Consider the following 12930-nt stretch of genomic DNA (forward strand, 5'->3'; position numbering starts at 1 on the left):
ATATATATATATACATTTCGATGCTCCAACCTAAATACAATACATTTTTATCACAGGATTACCTAAAAAAAATGAGGCATGGCATTGAATTCTTGTTAAAAATAAAATTTCCTGTAAATTAAAAATACAAAAATAAAAAGATGCTGAAATAGGAAATGAGGAAAGAGCATCTATATTCATATAGAAGAACCTATAAAAAGAATGTCATATCTATTTGGATGTCAATTTAGAACAATTTAATTATAGTTGCACAAGTTTTTTTTGGAATGGTACATTTAAACGTTCCTTGTTTTGATTAGAGAATAAGAAGAGGGTGACTTACCTGTGCAACCTTCTCCCCCATGTAGAGCTTGTGCGAATGCATTTCTTTGAGGAGCAGCTTGGCGGAGTTGTTTTCTTTCTGCCGGGAGTGTGATTCAGAGATGACATTGCTAAGGGAAGGGGACATTCTCTGCTGTCTCACCCTCGACAGGTCCGAATCTGAGGAGGCATTTGGGAGGGACTTGCTTAGGTTGTTGGCCGCGATTGCTGTACACAGGTAAACACAATTAGCGAACAATATAAATTACTGCCAAAAATATAAGAATTGGAAATATGTGGGCATACAATATTAAAAAAAATGTCTTCTTATGTCTATGATTATTTACAAACCCAGAATTAAAAGCAAAACATTCCCGCAACAGTCAATTAGGGACCAAATACAAACCAATTAGGGGTCAAGTCTAGTAGCTACAGATAAATAGTATCATATAGCAAAAAGTACTAATTTTAGAAATCGAAATGTAAGTACCAAAATTTTTTATTTTATGTGAATCACCGGTCGAACAGTGTTTTATTAAAGGATAAGGATTTTTACTTTGCATATTAGGATATCAGTATAATAATAAAGACATAAGCGAAATACATTTTAGGTCAAATAAAAAACATTACAACAAGCACAGTTAAAAGTGATAATGATAATAATAATAAATTCTTTCACATGTTGATGGAAAAAAATTATTATTAATATTACCTTCAATTGTATTTATCGTATTACATATTTAGTTGAATATTTGATGGCTTTAAAACAATTCTGCCAGTAAATGAATCTTTCTTAACAAACTTTTTCAAATTATTAAATTTATATTAAGTAACAATATCTATTTTCATGTACGAAAAGAATATCTAGATTGTGAAGGCTAAAACTGTTAAACCCAGAAATCAAGTTTGTAATTGATTCAAACTTTAGGGCTACAAGAAAAAAATTTAGGAGGATAATTTTACATGGACAATATCTTGTGGCATTTAATTCTAAATACTATACAACGAAATGATCACACTCAGCGGCTTATTTTCCCTAATAGTAATTTGAATTACATTATTCCCCCTTATAATTGATGAAACTGCAATGACAGAGACAAAACAAATGTTTCAGGGAAATTTTAAATGAAACAACTACCAAAGAAATAGAGATCTTAATCCAAATAATTATGTGAAAAAAAAAACAAATTTTTACATCGTGGCATTGCAATGGGCAAATTCTCCATAGTTAGTCAGACTGACCCTTTCAGAACATTAAAAAAATTTTTTTGCACACTTTAACGTCATACTTAGTTTCAGTTTAAATCTTAAAGTCTTTTTTCATGATTTCTAATGCATTGTTTATATTTTTTTTAACTAGAGAAAATATTTAAGATTTCAAATTTTATTTTCTAAAACAGCATTTCGTAGTGGATAGGGAAGTCGCGGCAATTATCGCGACTTTATCCTTATACTCAGTATTCAAGATTCCAGCACCAAGAAAGATGTTTTGTAGGTATAAGTTAAATTATTACAGCATTTTGTTGAATTGCCTATGCATTTTTGTACTACAGACGCTGTTCATTATTTTATTAGTAAAAATTTATGGTGGTCAAAATACAATTCAGTTAGTTTAATATTTTAATGTCTTTTGTACGTGTGCTCTTGTTGAAATTTCTTTTTCCAAGAATAATATTTTTCCTAAATTCTTAAAATATTATTATTTTACAATATTACAACTAATACAATATTACAACTAATACAATATTACATCTAATACACTATAACGTACTAAGTTACAGTATCAAAGACACTAAAATATACTAAATTTTTGTGATTAAAGAAATGGCCACTATTACAATATCACTTATTTCAATTTATCTATTATTATTCAGTTACTCCGTTCTGCAACAACATTGTTATTTATTAATTTTTGATTAAGTAAGAAATGAAATGTTGTTTTGAATTCATTAATTGTTAATATTCGATTTACTGATAACATAAAAATGAATCTCATAATTTTTATATACTCTTTTTCTTTGAAAAAAAGTTTGACTAATTCTTTAATCAACATTTCTTTAGTTTTTGGTCGAAAGTCAACAAATATGTTCTAGAAAAAACATAGTGATAACACCTGCAATTATATGTGAGAAATATCGCGATACCCACATATTCCGAATGAAATAGGATAATTCAGAATATCATTAGTCGCTTTGCATAAACATGACTTAATATCGTTTCTATTATTTAAATAAAACATAATGTTATGTAAGTATTTAATGCCGATAGAAACATCGATGTATTTCTATTGTGTCTTATTCATGAAGTCCGCAGTATTTTTACCTATAATGTTTTGAACAATTTTTCACAGCTATAAAAATTATTGCAACAATATATTTGAGAAACTGAAAACTAAATACAGAAATTTCCTTCATAAGAAATTTATTGTTAATCATTTTTTAATTTGTATTATTATTAATTATTTTTAAATATTAATTATTATTAATTATTTTTTAATGTTAATAATTATTAATTTTAATTATAATTAATTATTTTTAATATTAATTATTATTAATTATCTCTTAATTTTAATCATTACTAATTATTCTTAAATGTTAATTATTTTTAATAATTTTTTAATATTAATTATTATTAATTATGTTTTAATTTTAACTATTATTATTTTTTTTTTAATTTGTAACACTAAAGTTACTAAAATAAAAGAAATCATTAATTAAAAATTTATAAAAATTAGATCGCTCTGCAGGATGTTCTGAGTTCATATTTTTTAACAAGCATATATTTTTAGAGACTTTTTCAAAAATTAAGACTAAAAATAAACACATTAGGGATTAAATATTATTATTTAGGGAAAGAAAGAATGAGATATCATGAAAAACCACACGAATAACTACAATAATCATTTAAATATTCATTAATTGTAGTAGAACAAAATATTATGCTGTTATCTTGTATTTTTCCTTCAGCTTTTACCTACGGCGCTTAGCATAATTAAGCCATTCTTGGACTTATTATATTAGCCGTAAGCAAAACGTTAATGATTAGCCAGATTTAAAAACAGTTTTTTAGTTCATTTTTGATAGTGTTTCTAAAAATATATATTAAAGGTGTTGCTAAAAGGAAACCATGTGTCTTTAAATCTCCTGCGTTAATATAAAATATTTGAAATTCAATGATTTATAGTCCAACAATAATTAAAGATTGATGTCACAAGAAAAAGTTTCCGTTCGAATTTCATACTTATGGTTTACACACAAAAAAGTTTCAACTAGTTTAGAAGGCTTGTGAGGAGTAAAGAAGTTTTCAAAATCTTACGGCAATGCTTAACTCTTAATATTTTCTTCACTAAAGTCAAAAAAAGGTAGTAAAACAGTAAAAAAGAAGAATTTAGAAACTTTTTTGATGGATCGAAGAGGTATGGCTTTCCAATAAGCTAGACTCCTTTTTTTCAATAAAAATGGCGAGGAGAGTTTTTACTCTTAAAAATTATGAGTTTACTTGATACTGAAAAACATACTACGAAAAGGACTATATTTGTTTTCTTTGCATTTTTTTGTTAGCAACAGATAAAAAAAAGCATTGGCATATCTTTTTGATTTCTTTTATGTCGAAACCAAAATATTTTTTTACAAAATTATTGTTTGTAGTCTGTAAGAAATTATTTTTATATATGGAGAGAAATATTTATAATATAAAAGTGCTTTTTTTTTAAATCGAACATTCATCAGCTTTTTTAAAGTTTTTCCAAAAATGCAGACAAATAATGAATCTGTGAATAAATTATGATTTAAATATTTTTGTTCACAAATGATGACGAAAACTATTTGGTTTTGAAACCAAACTATTTTTAAACAAGTATGTTAAAAGCAAAAATTCTTTCCTATATAATCGAAATATTTGTTATAAATATATTATTTTATATCAGAACATGCATCCGCTTTTCAAAACATTATACAAGAAACAAAGAAAAAAAATTAATCAGGGTATGAAATATGAATTAAATCTTTTGTTAGAAACTGATAACAAAGAAAGATTACCATCATACGTATTCAATTTTTTTTTCATCCTGAAAACTAAATATTTTAAAAGCAAAATTCTTTTGTAACCCATAATAAATTAGAACTACATTTAAGGAAGTATTTATTTTAAATACATATATTTATTTTAAATACATATACATATATCTGAATTCTAAAAGAAAAACATGCTCAAAAAAGTAAGACTAAAATTAATTAAAGTATAAAAACAAAAAAAACATCAGTTTATTGATTTTGATTTTTTTCACCAGAAAACTAAAATTTTTTTTTTAATAAAAAATGACTGTGGCTTCTGAGAAATCAGTTCTATACGTAGGAAAATATTTATAATAAAAATAATATTTTGAAATAGAACATTTATCTGCTAATTAAAAAATAAAATAAAAGGTATGCAAAAAGGGAAAAAAGATTATTAAGCAGAGTGTAAAATTATAATTAAATTTTTTGTTGGAAAATAGTGACAAAAAGAGCTTCAGTTTACCTATTTTATTTTTTTCCCATGAAAAAAAAATAAAAACAAAAAAGTTTGTCATATGTTACACTGTAAAAAAATAACTGCAAATTCTATGTAAAAAAAAACCTTTCTTTTTCGCTGAAAAAAACTTTTTAAAGATAAATACAGATNTAGTTTAACGTGTGCCACAGACAAAAATGTAATTAGGATAAAATCAAAATATTTAGAGATATAAGCTTAAGGCAGGGATAAATTTAGATTAAGCCATTTGTAATAACATCAGATATCATCGTTATCCTAACTATTTTAGCGTTTGGAGTCTACGGGCTATCATTTTAAGTAAATACAGCAGTATAATGTTTTCTTCTTAGCAGTATGCATAAAGAAAGATCTAGTTATATTGATGAATTATTTATCAGGTCATCAAGATTCATCGAAATAAATAAATTTATTTTCTCAAAATATATTATTATAAAAAAAAATAATATAATCTTTTAGTAGCCTGATAATATGGAACTCTTCGAAGTAATTTAGAGAATTTTTATTAGCTAGATTTCCACAAAAAATGTAAATAATTCAACAGATATTACTTATTAACAAGAAAATTAGTAATTTTAATTACTCTTATTTTAAAAACGAAAATGACTGCTAAGGAGTTTTGTCAAATACTTGCAAGTTCGCGTTTCAATCATATCATCCAATTTCATTGCTAAATACATTTCAAAAAATATTAATGCTAATAATAAATAAATCATTAATTAGAAGACTAAATACATTTGATAAATACTCAAAAATGAAAGTTTTATTTCTGATAGTGCAGTAAAAACAGTTTGTTTAATTATCTTGCTTTTATGCTTCACCGAAATTTGCAAATGCGCTCTGTAGCAATTAATACAATAAGGAAACTATAGAGAAACATTACAGTGCCATAAGTTACATAAAAATACAAAAAGAAATCAGTGGTGCATAGTTTCTAAAATTCTCGGGTCTCATGCAAAAATTTGGTGCTTTTTCTGCTAGATTGAAAGAGTGCACGGTGGTAAGTCTATGGAGGACCGGGCACTTACCATTACCAAAATCATAGGTTAATGTCCTTCTTCTAGAAGGTTCGCTTCGACACCAATAGAGGTCAGGATGGCTAACAGCTGCAGAGGGATGGATACAAAAGAGGTCATGCAAAGACACACATACTACCAACATTGAGAAGTACCATAACACAATACGTGCAATTAAATGAACTATGCTTTGTAAAGCAAACAAAGAATCTGTCATCTGATTAACACACAAACAAAAAGCGTTTAAATGTTTAGACTGATTTTTAAGCCAAATATAGACTTAAGCAATTTTTGAATTTTTTTTTTTTTTTGGGGGGGGGGATTTATAAATAATATACAGTTCACGTGATATTGTTTCAAATGTTTCCATCTTACCCTATTCACAAACCAGTACCATTTGAAAAATTTAGGAGAAGAGGTCGACAATACAATGCGGAAATCGATGTGTTACCTTAACCCTGGGTGAACAAATATCTCCTCGCGATACAAAAGCCATTTAAAAATTTATGTTTCAGATGTTAAAATTTTATATGTTTTATTTGCTAAAAATTTAAATGTTGGATGTTTTAGAGTTTTATTTGCTTTGCATGTTAAAATTGCTAGCCCGTTTCATATTCGCATTAAGAAGGAATAGCACAAAATGTATTTCTGATAAATTTATATTAATACTGCAAATATATTGGAAAATGATTAAACATATTTTTAAACTTCCGCCAGTAAGTTTTTAAAATTTTAATTGCTTGATTTTTTTTGATAAAAATAAGCATTGACAATTTTGATAGAATTAATTCAGAACTTTTGAAATTAATGTTTATTTATGCCAATTATTTGATACAATGAGGTGGAAATAAAAATCGTATGATTTGAACAAGAATTATTTAGAAGTAAATCACAAATGTATAAAACTGAATAAATTTAAAAAATACTGTATTTTACAATTTTAAAAGCTTATATTATGTTCTTAAAGAGGTATATCAGCATTTAAGTTAATGATATCATTTTCCTGATTAAATTTTTTTTCCTGAAAATTCTTTCATTAATTTAAAAAAAAATCTAAATAAATATTTTTATTCATTTCAACAAAATTAATCTTTATATACAATTTCAAACCTCTAAATAAATTTCATCTTATATTACTGTCGAAGTTGTATTTTTTAAAATTAATTGATTCAAAACAGAGATATTTACTTTTAGTTTATCATTATTTTTTAGCAATTACTTTTATAAAAGTTTTTCTTTAAGAAAAGAAAACATTTTACACAATACTTTCTTCAATGCATGCCGAATCAAATTCTGGTAAAAAGAACCAGCACTCAGGATGCTTTCACGGAACACGAAATCTGATATACCGTAATTTTCATAGCAATATTCATTATAAAATCACTGGACCACTCTAATAAAATAAATATTACTGTAATAAGACTACAGTATTATATTTTCGATAAAAATGGGTTTTTTCGCAAGATGCACTAAAAGTGTCAATATTTTATACCTTAATTTGAATTGAAAATTTTGGCAGTGTGGCTAGAAATATTATGATTACGAGAAATATTATGATATTATGAAATATTACAATATTAAGAGAAATATTATGAAAAATCGTAAAACTGGATTTTATGATAAAAATATATTTTACGGGTGTTGCAGTCAGTGTGAGAGTACTTTTTGCAGCAATTTTCTTTAGATATTTTTACAGTTTATTTATTTAGCTTAGTTTAATATAATTTCTGGAAAAAAAAACTAATCAGAGAGTAATCAGTTTTTTGTGTATATTTGTGTTTTTAAAAGTTATTTACGCTTATTGCATATTTCAAAAGACAATGTAAGATGTATGTATTTCTGTGACCAATTTATATAAATTCTTTCATGAATAGAACGTGAGAAACTTTCCTAAGATATATATATATATATNCCTTATCTACTAATATCTCATCTATACTTTTTAGTGTGAGTTTAATTGTTTCTACTGTTTTTAATAAATCTGGCATTAATTTAATGATGAAACACATTATTAATTTTATAAAAAATAGGCTGCTAAAACTCGATTTATTAGTCTTTTTGTTGAATTACAAAAAGAAAATATATAACTTACAGCTATGAAAGACATGAATTAAGAACTAAATTATAAATTATTCAATCGATAAATGTTTTAAAATTAATAAATAATTCTTTTTAATGGTTGTATTTATAAAAAATGTATGTTTCATCTAAATTTTACTCTTTTTTTCGTATCTACATATTTGAAAGCACATAACCTTGTCTAATAAATATTTTTGAAAATATCTTTTATAATGTTAAATTAAAAATTGCTAAAATATTTCTGTATGTTTGAACTAATAGCTGAAAATTTCATGGTTAACTGTTATAGTGATGAATGACCAAATAATTTTTTATACATTTTGCCAGAAGTTGAATGAACTACTAATAATAATAATTATATAATATATATGTATATATATATGTATATATTGACTATTTACATCTTGAATGATGGATTCGAAATCGATTCTCTTTTTAATTTAATATGATTCTTGCTGGATTTGATTTATTTTGTGAAATTAAGTGCTATATTACTATAGATTATAATAGAGTAAATATGACACAAATCTAAAATTTTGTCATGTGTTATGGTACATAATTTTATGATACACAAACATGCATTTTAACATACATTTACATTCAACATAAAATTAAACATTGACAAAGGTTAGTTTCATGACACTGAAATGTTGAATTATCTGAAAGACGCATGAAATAATCCTAGTACAAAATGACACTAAATAAGTTTCATTTAAAAGGCGGAAAAGAGGTAACTAAATAAGTTTCATTTATAAGTCATTTTAAAGGCGGATTAAACACACAACATAATACATTTAAAATACATGCATGAAATAATCAAAATTTAAACAAAAAGCATTAAAAATAAATTGATTTAAATTTAAGGCGAAGTTACAATATTTTAATTATTATATTTTTGTAACATCAAATTTCTCGGCAAATAATATGAGATCAAATTTCCTGTCAAATAATGTGAATTATTTTTAGTTGATGGAAAGTGTAATTTCACTAGAAGATTTAAATTTTTAAAAATGAACTCCCTTAAGAATAAAAAAGATTAGTTTGAGCATTATTTATTATATTGATTACTGACCTTTAATGATTTTCAATGTTTTGATATCAAGACAATGGATATCAATAAAGGAATACTTAATAAGTGCCATCAATGTGAATAATAGAATCAGATTATTAAGGAACATTAGATTAGACTCTTAAACATTGTATCATTAAAATAGCAAGATTGCTTTCTGATTGATTGTATTACTTTATTTGAATATGAGTGTTGAAAATCATATTGGTTACATAACAGTTATGTATAGTACAGAACAGCTTTATGCACTGTCTTAAATTTTCATAATTTATTTCTACATTATGAAAATCATTTAAATGCAGGAAGTTTTTAATTAGTTTTTCATTTTCTTTTTTTCAAATTTATTATTCATTTTTATTTACTTTGTAAGTTACCAAATAATGAAATAAACTAAACTTAAGAATGATATAACTATTCAAATATAAAATAAATAGATAATAATTTGATATGGATATAAAGCACATTTAATTTAATAATTTAATCCAATAACGCATTTAGTTTAATAAACTATATAATACTTAATTAAATTTAACTTAGTTTGTAAGAAAAATGAGACAATTTTATAAATATTTTATTAAAAAATGACATTGAATTTTAATTCCTTTTTTTTAAACTTAATATTTATAGCAAAATTTATTTTTACATTAGACGCTCAGTATTTCTTTATATTTCCTGATCTCCACATTTATTCTTATTATTCCTTAATTTAAAAAGAACAGTAAAATAGAAAATCATAGTTTCTGAAGCTGTACGTTCTATATCAGTTATGAAAATATTTGTACGTACTTTGATGACATAAATGCAGTATTTATATATGTCTGAGTTTAAGTTACCCGGGGAGTTAATTGGAAACTAGGCATATGCGTTTTTAAAAATTTACCAAACATTAATGGAATATTTAAATTTTATTATTGGTATTATTCGTACATTTTGTGACAAAATAGTTAAAATTTTTTTCCTCAAAACATATGTAAAATTATATTTATGTGCAGTTTAAGTGCGCTTGTAAAATTTACATATCAATATTTACAATGTCATTAAAAACTTATCTAAACACAAATATCAGAAAAATTCAAAATAAAATTGAGTATTCTGTTAAGGACTTCTTAATGTACAGTGCTTTGATAATTACAATAATGAGTTTGAATATCACATTTAAGTATAAAAATGTCTTTAATTTTTATGGATTTTTAAGCGCTTTTCAACTTATGAGGTACACTTGTAAGAAATGTTTTCTCAAAATTGATTAGAAATGTGCTAAAATGGACCCGAAACAAATATAGTCGATTGTGAAAACTCCATGTATTCAAAGTTGAAACATCTTATACCCATTTTTGAGATAAATACATAGTCTCAAAAGTGATACGGAGAGAGAAATGTATGAGAGATGTCCATTGGCAGCTGGCAAGATTCAAATCAAAATCATCCGGGTTCGTCGCTCTAACTGCATTAGTTCTACGTCCTATGAAGCTTTAAGCAGTGGCCACCACAATGGCACATCAAGACATGCATTCCATTTGCCTTAAAGCTCTTAATATATAATGAAATAAGTATATAAGGAATCTAGTCTAGGCAAAGTAAGGAACCTTAATATAGTGGCCACCGTAATGATGCATCATAACATACATTCCAATCACTAAAGAAGAAGCGAAATAAGCAGCCAATGTTCGGACTAAGCTATTGGGATCATAATTTCGAAATTACAACTATTTCTTCTATTAAAATTTGAAATATTTACGTAATGATGTATCGTTGTGCATTGTATTGTACAACTATGGTGATTAGAAAATCCTACTACGAACCCGGACGTCCTTGATTCGACTTCTGCCGACAGCCAACGAGCAACTCTCTCATACAGTTCTCCCTCCCTATCGCATTTGAGACTATGTATGTTTCTACAAAATGAGTGCATGCTGCTTAAATTTTGAATACATTGCGATTAAAATTACCCATCTCCAGACTAAGCTATTGGAACTATTTTTTTCAGATTACAACCCGTTGTATCATTGAAATCGGAAAATAGCATGTCATGATGCGTTAATGCAGCGGCAACTGCATAAAGCTTCCTAACTCTTCCTGGACTGGGGTGAACTATGAATACGGAGGTCCTTGGTTCGCACTCAGCCAGCAACCAGCAAACATTTCTCCTTCCTCTTCACTTTTGAGACTATGCAGTTTACTCAAAAAATAAGTATATGCTGTTTAAATTTTGAATATATAGGGATTTCAATTTCGACTATTATTTGTTTCGAAACTATTTTGGAACATTTTTGCACATTTTTAAGAAGCCCTTTTTTTGCAGTGTATTTTGTGTGTCATAACATTTCCTTAGTTTCTGGAGATAAGTGGATTGAAATTGTTAATTTTAGTTCTGTTTTCATTAATTTACCAAGAATGGAATACGTATACACATAAAAAATATTTTTCTGATAATAAAATAAAACTTACCGACAGTAAAAAATAAATCCTTTTTCTTAATATTAAAAATTATGTTGATTTTTTTTATGTATTAATATGAAACACAAATGAGCAACTTTTACATTTTACTATATTTTTGAGATAATCCAATTTCACTGCACTTCATTTTAGTTTCTTAAAATTCATATAACTTTAAAACATTTTCAGTATGCTATATATCTATATAACTTGATAAAAATGTTATAACTTGAAAAAAATATATATGGCTAGATAAATAATTTTTAAATTAAATTTTATTATACTAAAGATGGAAAAATAAATCAAATTACATAATTTAATATTTGATCGGACACTAATGGATGATTTGAAATACAGTTTAATAATTTTTCAAGTTATAAAATTTAAATTTTTAATAAGAAAATAGCTAGCAAATTATTTATGCAATTTACAAGAAGCTAGCAAATTACAAGAAGTTATAAAAATGGTATAATGGGAATTAATTGCAAGAATGATGCTAAAAAGATTTTATTAAAAATATCGATTTTATAATTTTTTTATGAATGAAATGGTTAGTTAGAAAATTAATTTTAAAAAAAAGTCTTGGTAATCAAAGGCAACGGCATAGGTACTTTCTGATTCTAAAAAATGCTTCAACGATAGCTGAAAAAGTAGGAGAAAGACGAAAGGCCCACAATTATTTCAATCGTTTCTTTGCATTAAATAAGAATTACCAATTAAAGTAGTTAAAATACTACTAATAATACTAACTAATTACAACTTCTTAAAATGATACTATAATAATAATAATGAAAATAATTAACGTTTAAGTTTGTTGTACCAGAATAGTTTAAAGCTTTAGGACGTGAGATAATATTAGAGCCTATAAAGTTGATACAAACAAAAATTATTGTGTTGTGAGATTAGGATTTGGAACTTTGAGAAAATTTTGGAGAGCTCTTTTCCTTAAGGAAATTTTTCATATCGAAGAAAGTGAGGAAACTGATTTGTAATTTTTGAATTTAATTGTTAAATTGATATTTTACCACTAAGGCTCAAAAACAGCAGATAAATGTGCATTATCTAGATAATCTGAAGTTTAACTACGGAATCAAGTGTTTCCCTATGTAATCTTTAACGGTTTCCCTGTAAGGGAAGCAAGACGTTTTCGATGTCGAAAAAATGATTTTTTCAACCTTATCGACAAGCCATTTTTTCTTAATATTAAATACATTTTAAAACTTTAAACTTTACATTTATGACAACTACATATTAATATAATTCAATAACAATAAAAAGGAATTTAAAATGTTTATAAATTTAATTTTTATAAATAGTTGAAAATTTAATATAAATAAATTTTTTTTTTACCCGACATAACTTTCGGTACGCTCGTACAAAAAACAAATCATTGTAAAGTTATGAAAATTTCTATGCTTGTACATATACCTTATTTACATTTAATTAACTATATAAAGTTTATTTTTTTCATTATAATTTTGTTATACAGGGGAAGTTTTT

General features: G+C 25.4%; 1 protein-coding gene across 12 annotated transcripts in view; it reads right to left on the reverse strand.

Annotated features, from left to right (window-relative positions):
• The window catches only part of LOC107448675 (voltage-gated inwardly rectifying potassium channel KCNH6), a 347084-nt gene that overhangs the window by 161426 nt on the left and 172728 nt on the right, over positions 1–12930 (reverse strand). For 6 of the 12 annotated variants that reach the window (XM_021146337.3, XM_021146336.3, XM_071184210.1 and 3 more), the window contains 2 exons: positions 5859–5936; positions 323–528 (listed from right to left, as the gene is read on the reverse strand). In XM_021146337.3, coding sequence (XP_021001996.1) covers positions 323–528; positions 5859–5936 — 284 coding nt within the window. The remainder of the gene's footprint in view (positions 1–322; positions 529–5858; positions 5937–12930) is intronic. The other 6 variants (XM_071184212.1, XM_071184214.1, XM_071184215.1 and 3 more) reach the window with 1 other exon arrangement.

The sequence above is a fragment of the Parasteatoda tepidariorum genome, chromosome 8 (assembly GCF_043381705.1).
Source record: "Parasteatoda tepidariorum isolate YZ-2023 chromosome 8, CAS_Ptep_4.0, whole genome shotgun sequence".
Taxonomy (NCBI): domain Eukaryota; kingdom Metazoa; phylum Arthropoda; class Arachnida; order Araneae; family Theridiidae; genus Parasteatoda; species Parasteatoda tepidariorum.